General features: G+C 38.8%; 2 protein-coding genes across 2 annotated transcripts in view; both read left to right on the forward strand.

Moving 5' to 3' along the window:
- Positions 1 to 288: 288 nt before the first annotated feature.
- LOC306759890 (dynein regulatory complex protein 11) lies at positions 289 to 8,591 on the forward strand (the record flags this gene model as incomplete). The annotated part of the gene is made up of 19 exons (XM_079245636.1): positions 289 to 356; positions 2,152 to 2,479; positions 2,592 to 2,711; positions 2,871 to 3,053; positions 3,134 to 3,205; positions 3,311 to 3,516; positions 3,614 to 3,698; positions 3,786 to 3,896; positions 4,074 to 4,143; positions 4,446 to 4,552; positions 4,751 to 4,837; positions 4,918 to 4,979; positions 5,102 to 5,184; positions 5,803 to 5,910; positions 6,017 to 6,216; positions 7,485 to 7,571; positions 7,667 to 7,844; positions 7,939 to 8,177; positions 8,478 to 8,591. The coding sequence occupies 19 exons, from the start codon at positions 289 to 291 to the stop codon at positions 8,589 to 8,591; spliced, it is 2,508 nt and encodes an 835-aa protein (XP_079101762.1).
- Positions 8,592 to 10,834: 2,243 nt separating this feature from the next.
- The window catches only part of obscna (obscurin, cytoskeletal calmodulin and titin-interacting RhoGEF a), a 40,296-nt gene continuing 33,216 nt past the window's right edge, over positions 10,835 to 17,914 (forward strand). The window contains exons 1-15 of the mRNA XM_079245105.1: positions 10,835 to 11,035; positions 11,994 to 12,093; positions 12,181 to 12,447; positions 12,588 to 12,749; positions 12,863 to 12,967; positions 13,127 to 13,393; positions 13,585 to 13,854; positions 14,117 to 14,383; positions 14,470 to 14,733; positions 14,861 to 15,127; positions 15,237 to 15,506; positions 15,603 to 15,869; positions 16,661 to 16,927; positions 17,274 to 17,546; positions 17,629 to 17,892. Coding sequence (XP_079101231.1) covers positions 12,054 to 12,093; positions 12,181 to 12,447; positions 12,588 to 12,749; positions 12,863 to 12,967; positions 13,127 to 13,393; positions 13,585 to 13,854; positions 14,117 to 14,383; positions 14,470 to 14,733; positions 14,861 to 15,127; positions 15,237 to 15,506; positions 15,603 to 15,869; positions 16,661 to 16,927; positions 17,274 to 17,546; positions 17,629 to 17,892 — 3,250 coding nt within the window. The 5' untranslated portion in view covers positions 10,835 to 11,035; positions 11,994 to 12,053. The remainder of the gene's footprint in view (positions 11,036 to 11,993; positions 12,094 to 12,180; positions 12,448 to 12,587; positions 12,750 to 12,862; positions 12,968 to 13,126; positions 13,394 to 13,584; positions 13,855 to 14,116; positions 14,384 to 14,469; positions 14,734 to 14,860; positions 15,128 to 15,236; positions 15,507 to 15,602; positions 15,870 to 16,660; positions 16,928 to 17,273; positions 17,547 to 17,628; positions 17,893 to 17,914) is intronic.

The following is a 17,914-nucleotide window of genomic DNA, read 5'->3' on the forward strand; positions in this document are numbered from 1 at the left end:
AAAGTAATACAATCGATTTCGAGTGGGTGGTAAAGCAATGTTGACATCTTCGGTGTAATTTCTTCCAGTGGCATTCGCTCACTTTGGCATGCGCCACTCCTTTACGCACCAAAACATCTCTAGTTTCAGCTTTACAGAATCATTCAATTCCAAATATATAAATAAAAAAAAAACACCCTACAAGAAATAAAGTAATGAAGGCAATTAAGGTCTGAGAAACCACCCCGCTGATAGTTCCATTGGACAACACGGAATTCGCAAAAGAGACCGCAGCACGGCAGTTGCGCAATGGAGTTTTCCCAAAAAGAGCAACTTGTTGGATGCTGGGAGCGGAGAACTGAAGAATCTGAGGGCCTGTAAGCTTCTAGCTGACCTGTCAGTCCGCCGATGTTTTTGTTCACTGATGTCCAAGTCTTGTGACCGCCTAAGCACTGTAGAGAATGCGCCTCCAGTAGCCTACTAAACCCATCCGGCTGTCTCCCCCTTAAGAGAAATCTATAAATGTGATAGGACTTAAGGGACTTATGTTATTAAAACGTATTTTCTTCTAATGTTGGTTAAACTATTTAGAGTCTTCACATCACGTCTCTTTTTAAAATAGTTCCAGTAAAAAACAAAAACAAAACAAACAAACAAACAAACAAAACAACAACAACAACAACTGCTTAATATGTGATTAAACTGGAGTAAGTGTGCATGATGCTTATACAATCACCTTCAAATGTTACTGAGAATTAATGAGGTCGCAGTTAGCGATGATACGGTAATGACCATGGTGGTGAGGTGGATATTATTATTATTATTATTAGTAGTAGTAGTAGTAGTAGTAGTAGTAGTAGGCTAGTACTGTTTGGCAACTGTTGTTAATACTGAAAGAAAGAAAGAAAGAAAGAAAGAAAGAAAGAAAGGACAGTCATTTGTCTTATCTGTTTCCGCGTTCACGTTTAATTGTCTCAGCATTACCTGGCCGTAACAGTCCGCTTGTTGTCCCCAACCCTTACCTGAGCATGTATGTTCTGCGGTGTTTATGTTGGGACAAACCGTCTAAACCCCAACCAGACATCTTTCTGTCCATAATTTAACCTGCGCAGCAGAGCGCTCAAAATAATTAGTGCACATCAATTCTTATTAAATGCCACTGCTACGCACTAACTCCAACCGCGGAAGGAAACCCACGGACACAGACTTCCTGTCTTGTGTGGCCGTTACCATGGAGACATGTAAAGCATCATACAAACTTGGGAACGATGACTTAGGCTAGTTATAGCCCACTTTAGCTAGGATAATTTAAACACTATTTAATATTTAGATTATTAGGTGGGGTATAATATTTCTTCCACTGGAGACTGAAACATGTCTCAAAGGTAACATTTCCATAAATCAGAACTTTTACTGTTGTTCCGAGCGTGGTTTTATGCTGGTTTTCTCTTTACGTTTTTAACTAACTGGTTTTAAAGGACAAGCAACGCTAAACAAAATTGTGTTGTTAGCTTGTGCTTGAAAAGTCTAAATAGACTGTCAGTCATAGTACACTTAAAAAACTTAAGCCTAAGAAAATGTTACGTCCACGTATATTAGGCAAATTTTGAAGTGACACTCTACAATAAGGTATCCTCCAGTTGTATAAAAAAAAAAAAACCCATCAGAAACAATGTGAGCAATACAATGATAGGATAAAAATGTCTTTTTTTTTTTTTTTTTTAAACTAATTACATTACAAAAGGATTATGTCAATATAATATATAGCTTGGAACATTGTTGTTTCTCTAAGTTAATGTATTTCTCATTGTTTTTACTGTTTTTTTTTTATTTACTGTTTTGATTATACAATTCCACTTTAATATTATTTAAAGTATCTATACTTTTTTATGTTAAATTTTTTTTTCAATTGATTCCATTTCAATTAGGAGTAAAATAGGTACGTGTTGAAATATTTTACTATAAGTGACTGTTGCACTGTTTGCTGGCCCAATTTTCCTTAGATTACTAAGCTACAAATATGCATTTTAACATTTTCAAAGTGCTTTTGTCATACAATGAACAATATTTACCCTCATACATCACAATGCCCCTATTATGGTCATCATTTATTATTCTATTGGAATGTACCCAGTTTGGTCCCAACTTCATCAGCTTGTTACTCTTTTTCAGGACATACAACCAGCTCTGGGCGGATGCCCAGTTAGAGTTGAGCCGTCTTTTAGCAGAAGAATTACCTGCCGAGCCCCCTCGCCCACAAAGGGACAGGGTTGTGTTCTTTCAACAGTTGGCCATGCTTTATGTGCGCTACGTCCAAATCCTCCGGCAACTGGAGGAGGCTTACAACTTTGTGGTCCACCCTCAGAAGAGACGGCTTATTCAGAAGATTCTTAATGGTGTAATAGGGAGGGTGTTGGAGTTGAAGAATGAAATGGTGGAAAAGGAATTTTCAGAGTATCACTACATGGATGACGTCCTTCATGACTTGAAGCTTACACCAGTAAGTTTAATTTTTGAAAGGTTAAGAGTTGGGTGAATTTGGACTAGTGTGTTTATACTTTTATACAAAGAGTCTAACTCAAAAACTTTTTTTGTCTCTGTTGTCTTTGTAGTCCAAACTTGAGATCCCGATTCCTTGCTATTTTCTCACTGAGCAGAGCAAAGAAGTTCAACAACGAAAGGCAATGCTGATGGATATTCTTAAAATGATGGAACTTTCTAAGAGCACTGATGTGAGTTTAAAAAAAATTCTTTTGCTAAATTTTATACAAAACAGAAAGATACTTTTTTTTATTGAAAGTTATAATAATTTTACATTCAAATATTACATGAACTGAATGAGTCACAAAAAATTATTGTTATTTTGCCTTCTGTTTTAATGGTATCTACAGTCTCTAACGGTCAATGACATGACTCAAGAAGAGGCCATTAACATCATTCAAAAGGCAGAAAGGGCGCGTCAAAGACGTCTGAGGGCAAAGTTAAATGAAGAAAGCCGAAATATGAACAGGAGACGCAGAACAGAAACTGCTGGAACAGCTGGACTTGAGTTGGCCGCTATATGCATTCAGAAGGTCCTTTGTCAGAGCTTAGCTTGATTTTTCTTAGCTTGAATAATCTTTGTTTCTCCAATATTGCGACTGAATCTGTGCAGGTGTGGAGAGGCTACATTCAGAGGAAGAGGACAAAGATTGCCCGAGATGAAGAGATGATTTTTCTGGGAATGGTGAGTAAAATATGCCATCCAAGTGAAAAAAAACATAAATGAAACAAACAAGAAACAAATGAAGACATAAAAAGAATGGAGTAATTTTATGTACTTTTAATGTAGGCTATGGATCCACAGTATCTGAAACCATGTCCTGCAGAGATCACAGCTCAAGCCAACGAAGCTCTCACTCTGCTTAAAAAAGAAGAACACGAGGAAGCTTACCAGAAGTCTCTAGTGGATATCACAAACCAGCTACGGGAAATAGAGGGTCATGACATGAGCAAGACCATGAAAAGACAGATTCACAAGTGGTTCTTTCATTGCCGGTAAAGTGATACTGTAATGGTATTTTTCTTTGTTTTGAAGTAGCAGAGAAGTATTTACATACTTAGTTATTCTGATTGAAAATACTTTTTTTTCTAGTAATGAAACTGGAGCATTTCCAGACTATCCAGATGAAGAGGATGGAGGTTCAGCCCTCATTTTTGCTGAAAAGAGCCTTCAGCAGGTATTTTTTGTATTTTGTCAAACGTATGATTCCTTATGAAAGCTGTCAGGATTATTTAAGAGAATAAAATTGTTTACACATTTTTAGCTAATTGAAGAAACTGAGGCAAAAGAAGAGGAAGATCCCAAAAATAAAAAAGGAAAAAGTGAAAAGGAAAAAGAGAAACAGGACAAGGCAAAGGGGAAGGATGACGAGGAAGTAAGTGGAAGCAGCTGTTTCAAATTATTTTGTAAATGCCAGGTGTTTGCATTTGTTCCTTAACAGTATGGGACAAAGGACATTTCTCATATTAAAGTTCACCATTACTGGTCTAACCAGGCAAAATTCTGCACAGTAAGTGAACCAGTGTTATTTTGTTCTCAACCACAGGATGAGGAAGCTGGTTTGAAGATGCTGCCATCCGCTTTCCTATCAGAGTTAGAAGAAGGAAGTAAAATTTTCCTTGGTATGGTCAAGATAACTGATGGTTTAAGTTATTTATCGTAATATTTTAAAACCCCTTCAATGACTCTATATTGATCTCTTTGTCTCTACATTATAAGAAAAATGTTTCACAACCCACACTGAGTTCATAACAAATATGTTTTTTTTTCAACTGTAGCCTGCGAATTAATTTGAATTTGGATGAGTATAATTAAGCTTATCCTCCAGTACTGTATGACTAGTCCCAACCTCTTAGTGAAACAGCTATGTAATACTTTTATGTTAACATGCCTAAAACCTGACATGAATATTTGCCACCTTCAGATTTTTGGAAAACCCGTGATGAGTCCAGAAACTTCAGCCAAAAACACGAAGTGGAGCTGATCAAAGAAGAAAAGAGGAAAGTCATTGAAGCAGAAATTCGAATACAGGTGTCATATTTACACCATGCCAATATCATTTTAAGACAATAATATATGTTAATAAAAAAGTTCTTTAACGACAATTTTGATATATTCTGTTATATTTTATAAGCTACAGTCCTTTGTGTTTGGCCAGTTTAGCATTAGTGTTGCTGATGTAAAAACCTGATAACAGTGCCACTCTATAATCTGTTCTGTTTGTACCAGGTAGATGAGCAGATGAGACAAGAGCTGGCTGAATTAAAGCTTTCTGTAGATAAAGACAAAGGTGGTAAAGCAAAAGCGAACGCCAAGGTATCCACCAGAAAGACAGTGGCCTTAGTTCACTTTTATTACCTTGATCTGACTACTGAAAATATGAATCTTCCCCACAGAAGAAGAAAGGATCTAAGAGTGGGAAGAAAAAGAAAAAGGAAAAAGATCTGACAGCTGATAGGTGAGTTCACAGAGTCTATTGTTTGTACAGTTTTCATCATAGAACTCCATTATCATCACAAACACTTTATGGTTCAGTGTAATGCTGAAGGAAACACCGACATGAATTATTCCATTTGCTAGTACTCTTGAGTCTCTGTGTCAGGAGCTGGTGGAACAGGGCTTGTTGAAACAGGCCAATAATGTCAAGCTGCAAGATTACTTGGGTAAGACTGAATTATTTTTATATACTGATTAATTTTTATTAGAAATCCTTTTGTCCTATTATCCTATTAGTTTAATCTTTTTAGACACTGTATGACGCCCTCAAAATGAAGCTTTTTAGATTGGAAGTGCATCTAAAATTTATTCAGTGATGATATGCTGCCCTCTCCTGGTTTGTTGTGTCAAAGATCCTTTTCAGAATTACTACATGTTACACTCAAATCGCAGAAAGTAATAATATTCAGCCGAGTAGCCATAAAATACATTTTTTGAAGGTTTTCAAATCAATGTAGGAAAGTAAGTTTATTGGCATGTAAATTGTTTAGAGATTTTTTTTAATAGACCGCAGTTTGTGTTCTTTTGGCTACTTATTTCAGAAAAAACTTTTTACAATTTCAGCACCAGTACAATCACAATGGCATCATAGATTTCTGTAACAGTTTTTGCTAAAAACTGAGCAATAACTTCATAAAAATGTAATATAATGCAGAAATGTTCTTTTATGCTTGTGCTTGCAGTGACTAATAAACTGTTCACCACTACATATTTTTAATGTCTGTCTTTCAGTTAGACACTATTAACAGTGTCTACATCTACCTGTTGGTAACTTCTATTCTTAGGTGATTACAGCTATCTTGGGACCACACTGAGGCAAAATGATATTGAGCCCATGCCATCGTTATCAGATGTACGACAAGTCTTAACTCTGTATGCTGTGTTACCGTTAGGTATAAAACTTCATAGCTTATAAATGAATATTTGTTTTGAAATAAATAAAATAAAGATAATAAAATAAATTCAGTATGTGTGATTAAAAGTGACTGTGGTTTGCAGGCTCCCAAGTTGTACATGAGAAGGCTCCTTTGATCAAATCCATCCTACTGGTAGGGCCTGAAGGTGTGGGTAAGAAGATGCTGGTCCATGCAGTTTGCCAGGAGATAGGTGCCTGCCTATTTGATCTGTCCCCTATGAACACAGCTGGAAAGTACCCAGGCAAGAGTGGCCTTGCCATGATGCTTCATATGGTGTTTAAGGTAGGATATTGCTTTTTTTAGTCAGTCTTATTTTAACCAGTTATCCAAAGGAATGTAGAATGTTTAATCGTAGAATAAAATAGATCTATTGTCATTACAAAAATATGTATGTATGTACAAAAATGTATAAAACACTTCAAGAAAGGGTAATTAGACAGGTAATCAATAAAGGTAATTACTACCCCCTTTCATGGGATTATTACATTCCTTCTAACTGTAATTCCATCATGATATATTGACAGAAAATACTGACTAAATAAAATACACAGTTATGCTGTATTCATACAATCAATCAATCAAATCAAAGATAATTTATTCATCCCCGAAGGGAAATTCGAGGGAAAAAAACATGTAACTCCGGACCGAACCTCTAGGTGGCGCAGTCTGGAGAGACAGGAAAAAACCACCTCATACACTTAAGCACAAACTCAGACAAGACACACAGTCCAGGGAGGCAGTGAGTCAGGTGGGAAGGGGTGGGGGGTGGTTGAGGAGGCGGGGACAGACCGTCTATGAACACCTCTTTTTCCGTTCTCAGGGAGGGGTTGCACTGGCCCCCGGGCGCTGGGAAGATGAATCCAGATATGATTGTTGTTTGAGTTCCAGGCGAGGAAAACAATTTGCCCTCGGCCTTGAGTCCATAGCAGGTCTCAGGCTGGTAGCTCCAAACAGTCCAATGGGGGGGTCAATTTCCACCAGTCTTAGCAGACATCCTCTCCATGTTATCAATTTTGCATACCAGCTCTGGGACTGACGAAAGATGACCAGTCTGGGCCAAGCTGGGCCAATATATGTCAATATGGCACCCACCTGCATGGTTGTGCATGAGTGGAGATAAGTACCCTGAAACAATCAGAAAATAATATTTTACTCTTGTGACTCGCCCTGCGATAGACTGGCGAGCTGTCCAGGGTGTACCCTGCCTTTTGCCCAAAGACTGCTGGGATAGGCTCCAGCTTCCCCACGACCCTTAATCGAACTAAGCGGTTAGGATGATGAATGAATGACTTTTCTGATTCACTAAGGATTGGTCCTGCCTATTTAGCTCACTGAACAAATTCATTAGAGAGCAACAGACCTCCCAAAAGATCCAAATGTGTAATGTTCCCTCACAGCTGTTGTTTATTACATACAGGGTATATAGTACAGCACAATGTGTGACCATGTTGTGCCCATTAGTGCTGTTAAATCAAATAAATATTGATCTATTTTTGATCATCTTGGAATTTGGCTTTTGTATCCGTGTGCTCATAACCACCTTTGCACAGGTTGCAAGACTTCTGCAGCCGGCAGTAATATGGATTGGAGATGCAGAGAAAATGTTCTACAAAAAAGTTCCCAAGGAAGAAAAAGAGGTACCTTAGATTAGAATTAGGGCACACTGGATTTATTCTGTTGTAAAAGTTGTTTTCTATAATCGCATGATTGCTGTCTATTTGTATGTCAACAGTTGGATCCCAAGCGACTAAAGAAAGATTTACCAAAATCTCTCAAAATGATTAAAGGGGAGGACCGTGTCCTGATTATAGGAACAACTAGAGACCCACTAAGTGCTGAAATCAAGTCATTATGTAAAATGTACAACAAAATCATCCTCATCCCAAGACCTGACTATGGATCAAGATTAAGTAAATATAAGGCATACTAATTATTTAACAGAATTCTGATTGTCTTATTTTTTTATGGAGGTTGTGTGAAATATGATTGACTGTTTTACTACAGTCTTGTGGAAGAAACTGATCACAAAAAATGGAGGGGAGGTAACCAAGGCCTTGGATCTTAGCTCTCTAGCGAAGATAACGGATGGCTACACCCCTGGTCACATGGTCCAAGCGATCCAGCAAGTTCTTACCAAGCAGCGTGTCCTACAGCAAGCAAAGAGACCGTTGGTTGCATCTGAATTTATCCCCCCATTAGCGAAGATTGACCCCGTCATGAAGGTGGAAGAAGAGGCATTAAAAGTATGTTGGATATTTGATATTTGCAGAGTAACTTATAACCAGACTAAGAAGTGAAAATTTGCTGCCCTCTTTGAAAAAACTTTTAAAACATGTTTTATCTCAGACCACACCAGAACTTCTGATTGTTGTAGTTACAGTAGATGAGGTCTGTTGCTGCATAGTAACACATTTAATCTTGTTACATTTTTAAAAAGGTTTTTAATTGTTTATGGTTTTAAATGACATTTGTCATGATTTGATATTTTCATTTTGTGTTATTTTTGTCTACAAAATATTTGATGTTTTTTCTTATGTCTCCAGAACTGGTATGCAAAGACCCCCCTTGGAAAGAAACGAATCAAAGCTGCCACTGGAAATGAAGAGGAAAAAGCACCTGTCAAGGGCAAAGATGCAAAAAAGAAAGGAAAAAAATAGATTTTTTTTTCAAGCTTTTGTCTCATCCCAATATTCCAACACATACTTTCAACAAATGATTCAAAGAATATGTACAATTTTGGTTTATGTGGTGTGTTTTGCTTCGAGTCAGTCCCCCTTAAACATTTCAGGACACAGATGATTGCTTGCATTGGTGTTGTACTGACACATTTGCTAAATATAACAGGATGAAAGCTCATTCCTCATCTTGGAAAAAAACTAAAAGACTGCGCCGCTCAGGAAGGATGGCAACTATTTCCTTACAGTCATCATGAAAAGAATGTGTATTCTTCACTTGTACTGGTCTGAGCATTATGCTCCAGTTCATATTTACACTCTTCACTTTGCAGCACACACTTCCTCCTTAAGATTGTGTTTGAATAGGAGCTATGTTATTTCATGAGGTGAGTGAAACCTATTTATAAATACTTAGCTCTATAACAAACTGGCTAAAGTGACTGCAAAAAAAATTATTCTATATGACTATGGCATGAAATAATTAGTCTCTAGAAGACAGACCCAAATGGCTATAGATATCAGACTCAAGGCTGCTCTGCAATCAGATATCTGGTAATTTCATTTACTTTAATCAAGGGTTTTTTATATTCTAATATCAATTCAGTGTATGGTCCTAGCTGCGTAGCTTTGACACGTTCTATTGAAAACTGTCAATTATGTTTCAGACAAAACCAGATGTGTTTAATTACTTTTCAGGTTATCTCATGATATCTCAATTATGCATATATTTATACAAATGTATACACTCAACATTTGTACAGTATACTTGGGTATTATGACCATGGTCAGGTGTAAAAAAATAATTTGGATCAAAGTAAATGTGTGACACAGGAGATTGGGATGTTGCCAAAGATGGATCCAGAGGCTTAGGTGGAGTGTTCATCTGTTTCATCGAGTTCTAAATTCATTCAACAGATCCTCATATTGCTTTGGCTTTTTTTTCTTTTAGCATTACACTATATTTAGTTTAGTTAGTCAATATTGTTTACACATAAAGACCGGGTTACTGTCACATGTGTAATTTCATCTTCAGTCCCATAGAGAAACATCTTGTCTTGAAGTTAGCTCCAAAAACACATATTTTTCAAGCTCTCTTTAATGTCCAGCAGTAGTGATGAAAGCCATGCAATGAATTGGCTGATGGAGAAATGTAAAGTGAGACAGGTTTTCTTCTGTGGGTCACCATTCCCTTTTGCAGTGACGACAGGTTGTTTTTTGTGCCCCAGCAGGACTCCACAGAGATTATCCCGTTGATAGAGTTTCACTAGACTTAACAGAGCTCTGCCACACATGGAGCTGTCCATCAAAGGGGAACTGTTCTCACTGCTTTTGCTGCTGCCTTTGTTCAGCCTGGATGATGGAACACCACAGACTTAAACCTTGAGAAAAACACAAAGAATGAGAAATAGGAAAGGAGTTGGTTTCAGCTATTTAAACATGAACATTTGTACCAAATTTCTTGTCCTTTCTCATCTTGCAGAGAACAGAACACTTGGGTTCATGGACAACAATTGCAATTTTCCATTTATATGATAATCTAATTTAGATCTGGTGCAACAGACTGGACTTGTGACAGACAGTGTTTTCTTCTGAATATATATATGTGTAGGTGAGGCCCATTTGTAAGCATTTTAATGTCTGGACTCACCAACGATGAGCCTGTGAAACTGGAGATTTATATCTCTTAATCTTTTATGATCTTTCAACTATGACTGTGGTGGAAACTCCCCGTGAAGATCCAAGGACTTTGATGTCTCTAACCCGAGCCAGAGGTTTAGGCCACTGAAATATTTTGGTCAGTACACTCAGTAAAGTGTAATCACAAAGCACGTGATTAAACTAAATCAGCTCTAGAATGTGTTGAGGCTGCTGTCATTTATGTCTTTTTTTGTGACTGTAAGGGTTGCAGCAATCACCGCATAATGTTCTTATACCTCACGAAGCTTACATATGAAGATATTCTCATGGAAATGTTATTAATCATTAATCATGCCTTCTGAAAAACCATCAAACACATGTAGCCTGTTGCGAACATTTGGATTGTTTTTTGATGGTTCCATTGATGCAGAACACAAGTTGCCTCTCACTATCAAAGCCAAAGCTATCTTTGCCCTCATACTGACAGAATGCTATTTTGGCGGTAAGTATGTGGGGAGAGATATGTCAGCTGTTCAGCACCATGCTACATCATAGCAAGGAAAAAAAGAGAAAGCCCTGTACGCTGTCAACTTTGGGGATGTAGCAACCAAACCTGGACATGCTCTGTGTTGGAAAAGCATTTGCTGTAAATCTTAAACGCTTTCTAGGAGACACTTCAAAACCTGTTTTAACCAGCTTTTTTCGGATGAAGGTGTTTTTTGAGACTGCAACAGCAAGAGGGTATGCAAGGATATATTTAATGTAGAAAACACCTGTCTGAGTCAAAGGTAGGTGAATTCCTGCAAGGGAGCTGATATTTTTACAGTAATTCTGTACCGTGTTTGTGTGCTTTTTGAAGAGCAGCTTATTAATAAACAATGACAGTGTTACAAAGTTAAATCATATTTCACATGTCTTTATTGAGATACAATTTGAAAGATAGGAGAAATGAAAACAACCCCAACAGTTGCTACTGATATTTTTCTCTTTTTTGAGCCCAATTTAAAAAACTTTTCTGTTCATTTATTGACATCACATGCTCTTAACGCACATTTAAATGTATTTACCATAACTTACCATAATTTATCAGGACTTTACAGATAATCCAGATAGTTGCTTGTAATGGTGGGATCATATGACGTATCATGAAATGTCATATAAGCCAGTAGGGAATGAGATCGGTTCTGTTATAAGTATAGTGGGAGGAGTCAGTCTCTTAAGTATTTCTCAAACATCAACAATCAGTTCAGCAAATGGTAGGTCTCATTTGGCTTTATATTTGTTTTTCAAACCTCCCCCTCTTTCTGTGATCAGTGCAAGCAGCCAAATGGAGGCGGCATCACAGCTGAATCTAAATTGGTGGTGTTGAGCTCAGCTGAGTGAGGTGACAGATTATTCTGCTCTCTCCATTGCTAAGGAGGACTGACATGCTCCAACAGGAACAACAACCATATGAGAGAGTGATACTTTGTGTGTGCATTTTGACAATCCAGTTTTGCCATTTTGGAAGTTGTAGTTTGTCATTATTAGTCATAAGAAAATGTATCTTAGCACATGAGATGGGCTTTGTGATTATTTAGAGCTCTGCAGGAGATTATTTACAACATTGTTAAATCAGGATTGTACTGTGAATTGTGAGAACAAGCTGAATGAACTGATGGCAAAAAAAGTCTCATGATCACTGCAAATTGTTTAAGCCATGAACATCACTTGATTTACATCCATGTTTATTCTTTGTGGCTGCAGCCCATGTCTTGTAATAGAAGGTAGATATTTCCCTATGTCCCAGTGAGACAAGCAGGAGACATGGGAGACAATAAACCTGGAGGAATTGTAGCAGCTGCAAGTAAGTTTTCTTGTCAAGAACAACTTTTGGTGTAATTCTTTCAGTGAATCAAAGGCTCCCATGTCTTTAATATTGTGTGTTCACCAGTGAACCGCCTGCAAGTGGTGAAGGGCCTGGAGGATGTGGAGGTGTCTGAATGTGAAAGCTGTTGTTTTGAAGTGATTCTCAACCTGGCTTACATAGAAGGCATGTGGACCAGGGATGGGATGCAAGTTAAATCTAAACCTAATTGCCGCATCAATACATATGGGAAGAAACACTCCCTCATGCTTAACCGGGTGACTTTGGGAGATGCCGGTTTGTTCTCTTTTCAGGCCAACGGTGTTCAGACCTCAGGCAGACTCAGTGTCAGAGGTAAGGCGATATTGTACACTAAGATTGCTCCATGGTCACATATGTAACACAAGCCAAATGTAAATGTGTTTCTGTGACTGCTGTGACAACCATGTTATAAGTTCAATAAGCTTAGACATGGTTTGAATATATTCTGCCAGCTAGGGACATCCATATTGTGAAGGAACTGGAGGATGTTGATACGACAGAACGTCAGCCTGTGACCTTCATATGTGAGGTCAACCAGGTGGATGTGGATGGTCGGTGGTACCGTGATGACTGCCGGATCCGACCCGGAGACAGTATTAAGATCAGACATCAGGGTGAGATAATCACTCAGGGGTTGCCTAGTCTACCGGACACTCTGCTGTTTAACTTCAACTGGATTTTAGTGGATACTTCAACATACAAAGTATTTGAATGAATTTAATTTCAGGTAAAATTCACACGTTGTCCTTCAAGTCAGTCAGACCTGAACATGCAGGAGAAATCCGATTCACTGCAGAGCGAGTCTCATCTTATGCATCTCTCAGTGTAAAAGGTGAACCACCACACTCAACCCTCATACCTGAAAAGAATAAATGCATTAGGGTGTATTTCCTTTTGAAAGTCAGGCATTTTAAATATTTAACCTTAAAACAAAGAAGAAGTTAACATTTTAATGTTTTTAGTTTCTCAAAAGCATTTGTTCCAACTCTAGAGCTCCCAGTTCAAATAGTTCGTCATCTAAGGGTCAAGATTGCCATGTATCACCACAGAGGTCTGCTGGAGTGCCAGGTGTCACGACCCAATGCTCAAGTTAAGTGGTACAAGAACAGCATGGAGCTTGTGCCCAGTAAGAAATACCAACTAGTCAGCCAAGATGTCTACAGGCAGCTGACCATTGAAGATGTCTGCTCCTCAGATGAAGATACTTACACATGTGATGCAGGAGATGACAAAACATCGTGTCAGCTTTTGGTGGAGGGTGAGATACTTCCTGTCAGTAAAAGCATCAATTGCGTTCTTTCTATTTTTCACAAAGCAGCTGTATTATGTAAGATTATGAGAACACCCTTAATGGGGAGAAAGTAGTTCATATTCACATGTTTCTACAGTGCAAACAGAATCGGAATTACTGTGCAATTTTGATCATCTGTATTATTGTTTTGCATGCAGAGCAGGCTATCAGGATAACATGTGGCATGAAATCAGTGGAGGTGATGGAGCCAGAGCCAGCACTGTTTCAGGTAGAAACCAGCCTGAAGTCAGGGAGGCCTCCAAGATGGACCCTGAAAGATGAGGTCCTAGAGCCTTGTGCAGCAGTGAACATTGAGAGGGAGGGCACCCTCCACAGCCTCTGTTTTACAGCAACAGACAGCTCCATGTCAGGGCCGGTGGTCTTTGTGGCAGGGAAGAGTCGTTCCACTGCTCAACTCACTGTGAATGGTATGTATTCCTGTCCTTTCCCAAGAGTAAAACTTTAAAACTCGCGAATTTGTTTGATTTAGCTTTTTAAAGTGAAAAATGAGTCAAATTAGTGACTCAGTAAATATTTAAAAGTGGTCTCTGTTCTGTCTTTTTTTACTTACATGAAACACAAAATGAACCACTCTTTCTTGTTGTTTGTCATCTTTATGTTATAAATGAAAACCAAACCCAGACGCAATTTGTAAAGTAAATCAGTGTCTACTATATTTCCCCTCCACAGAGCGACCCCTTCAGGTTGTCAGTCACTTGGATGATGTAGAAGCAAAGGAGAACAGCTCTGTGACTCTGAGCTGTAGGTTTGCTCCCTCACCCAGGGTTGTCCGGTGGTTTAAAGGCCGCACACCTCTTAAAGCCTCAAATAAGTACACTATGAGGAGAGAAGGGAGGCGAGCTGAACTGACAATTCATGGCTTGATAGGGATGGATGCAGGGCAATATCGCTGCATGGCTGGAGGTTCCCAGAGCACAGGCCAGGTAAAAGTAGAAGGTACGTTAAAAATGATATGATACAAACGCCATTGACTGTGTTGCATGGTTTATTTTTCTACACTCAACTGTGTGTCTGTATCACAGTGAAAACATTGAAGATGGTCAAACACCTTGAGCCTGTGGACATTGAAGAGGATGGCATCGCCACCTTCTCATGTGAGCTCAACTATGTGGTTGCAAATGTAGAATGGTTCCTCAACAATGTCCGCCTCTATTCCAACGCCATCAACAGGATCCAGCACATGGGCACAATGCACAGCCTCATGATGAAGAAGCTTCGGCCACAGGAGAGCAAGCTTACCTTCAAAGCAGGTCTCCTTACAGAAACATCCACCTTAAAGGTCAAGGGTAAGTTACTGAAGTAACTCACTTTCAGGATGAAGATTAACGATAGATGAAGATTTCTTTTCTGATCTAGATTTTTACATATTTATTTCTTTAACATGATATATCTTTCACATTTTGTTGGCTCCAGAGCACCCAGTAGTGTTCCTCAGGTCTTTGGAGGATGCAGCTGGAGAGGAACAAGGAGAAGTTTGTCTGCAATGTGAAATTTCCAAAGATTCAGTAGCACCTGTTTGGAAGAAAGATGGTATGGTCCTGACAGCTGATGATAGACATGAGCTTCTGCAGTTTGGAAGGTCCATGGCACTGATCATCCATTCACTGAGTAAAGAAGATGCCGGACAGTACACTTGTGATTTGGGCACCAGCCAGTCTAAAGCTAAAGTGACAGTCCATGGTGAGTTATAAAACATAAGGCAGGTCAGATTTGTGCAGCTCTTTTGAAATGCTTTCAGAATGCTCAGATACATGTAATACAGCTGTTTTACTACTACATTTATTCTCAGATCTCCATGTTACAATTGCCCAGCGAATAAAGACAACTTCTGTCCTGGAGGGTGAAAGCTGTACTTTTGAGTGTCATCTCTCTCATATTATTGATGATGAGCCTACCTGGACAATCAATGGCCAGGTGGTGGTTACCAACAGCCGCATTCAGATTATCAACAATGGCTGCAAATATAAGATGACCATTAGAGATGCTTTACTTACTGACTCTGGAGATGTGGTCTTCGCAGTTAAAGACCTCACATGTAGGACCATGCTATTTGTCCAAGGTCAGGAGTTTTGTTTCTTCAACAATGGAAATCAGTTTGAAATAATCAGTTTGTATAAACACAGTAAGTAATTTGACAAGTGTTTTCCTTTACTAGAGAAGCCAGTTCACATCTTTAGGGACATGCTGAACGTCAAGGCCGTGCCTGGAGAGGATGCAGAGCTGAGCTGTGAAATCACTAAACCTGAAGCCACCATCCGTTGGCTGAAAAATGGACATCTTATTAGACAGAGCCCCAAGTATGAAATGAGTGTGGAGAAGAACCTGGCACGACTGGTGATCAAGAACAGCACCATTAGAGACTCTGGGGAGTACTGCTGTGAGGCAGATGGCGTTGCCTCCCGTGCCAAACTGGAGATCAGAGGTAGCTCATTTCATTTTTATTTAATTCTTTGTTTGAACTTCAACTCTGAATAGGAATGTAACTTGTATGAAAGAGACAATGTTTGTCTCTTGCAGCTTAGCACCAGAAATCAGAAATTTAGACAAACAGCTGTTGTTGCTTTATGAAAAATAATCCCTTGTGAATTGGCGTACGGTGTTTGAAAGTCTTGATGTAATTGTTCAGCTCTGTTATGTCTCAGGGGATAATAAGACAGATTTAGCATCGACCCTCACACACAAATAACATACAGTGCAAATTAGGTTTTTATTAGCAATAAAAAAGAATGTATAGGAGGACAGATATATACAATATTTGGTATCCTTATTTAGCCTATTGTACCTACATACAGAATAAGAAGATGATAACGGTTGGACACAGTTATCATACAACAATCTAAAGAGAGAAAAAGCTAAAAAGAACCTTGATTTATCTTATATGGTAACAGCACAAGCATATGTTTGCTACAAGACATCAGAAAATGACGATTGCTAAATGGCCAAAAAAGGGAGGATTCCATTTCACAAACACCATCTCATCCACATGAATTAAACTGGCAGAGACAACATTGTTTATGTGTGAGGTGAATAAAGAGGAGCAGCAGCTCCTCATAGGAAACCAGTACTCAACACAAGCTCTCTATATCCTAAATTTTCTATGACAAATATTAATAAAACCATAGTGTCTACTAATCAGCCCTTAAATTTCTTTGACCGCTCTATATAAAGCAATGTAGAATTTGAACTTTTACTGAACTTGCCTTTTTTTTTCAGAGCTTCAGCACACATTTGCAAAGGAGCTCAGTGACACTCGAGCAGAGGAAAAGGGTAAGGTGACCTTGGAGTGTGAGACCAGGCGGCCAGCCAAGCGTGTGACCTGGCTGAAGGGCATGGTGGAGCTTAGGTCAGGCAGGAAATATGTCATCAGGCAAAAGGGAGTGGTGCTCTCCCTAACCATCAACTGTCTGGAGAAATCGGACACAGATATTTACACCTGTGATGTTGGCACCATGCAGAGTCGGGCACAGCTGACTGTGCAGGGTGAGGTCACAAGTTTGACTCTTTGCATCACTGTGGTTCATCTATGTACATTTAAATTTAATTTGACCTAAGTTTAAATGCTGGATCAGACCCAAATTGACTCACATTAAGTTATTATTAGAAAATTAAATGAAGAATTACCACTCAGCAGAAAAAATTAGAATGTTGTAAAACTGAAAATTGTTATTACTAAATAACCAAAATATGCTATGTCTTAAATAATGTAGAATTTCAATCATAATTTTTTCAGAGTTTAATATCTAGCCAACTATTAAGTGTGATAAATAAGCTTTAAGTGGCCATGAAATTTGATGGTTTTTTTTTTTTTTTTACTTTTCTGTCTCAGGTCAGAAAGTGTTAATCCTGGATGAATTAGAGGATGCAGAGTGTCTCGAAGGTGACACAGTCACATTCAGATGTCAGATTTGTCCCAGTGACTACACGGGGGTGAAGTGGTATTTGGATGAGACTCTGCTTTATACTAATGAGTTGAATGAGATCAAAATGGTACAAGGAGCCTACCACACCCTCACATTTAGACAACTTGCTCGTAAAGACACTGGCACTATTTCATTTGCAGCAGGGGACAAAAGATCCTATGCTTCGCTGCTGGTTAGAGGTGAGCTTTTCTCCTCCCTCATCAATATCTTCTGTCACATTTCATTTGGCGTTGATCACACTCACTATTGTCTTGATACCAGAAAGGCGTCCCACCATTATCAAGGCACTGGAGGATTGTGAAGCCATTGAAGGAGGAGGCTTGGTGTTGTCCTGCATGACTTCCAAGCCATGCCACATTCTTTGGTATAAAGACGGCTGCCTGATGTGGAACTCCTCTCGATACTTTGCTAGTCGCTCTGGCTGTGAAACTCGACTGACTATTCGGGAAGTCTGCAACAATGATGCTGGAGTGTATGAGTGTAGTGCTGGATCTGTTACAACGAGGGCTGTTGTCACAGTCAAAGGTAGAAATAGAAAAACCCATCC

This window comes from Telmatherina bonti, assembly GCF_933228915.1.
Source record: "Telmatherina bonti genome assembly, chromosome: 8".
NCBI lineage: Eukaryota > Metazoa > Chordata > Actinopteri > Atheriniformes > Telmatherinidae > Telmatherina > Telmatherina bonti.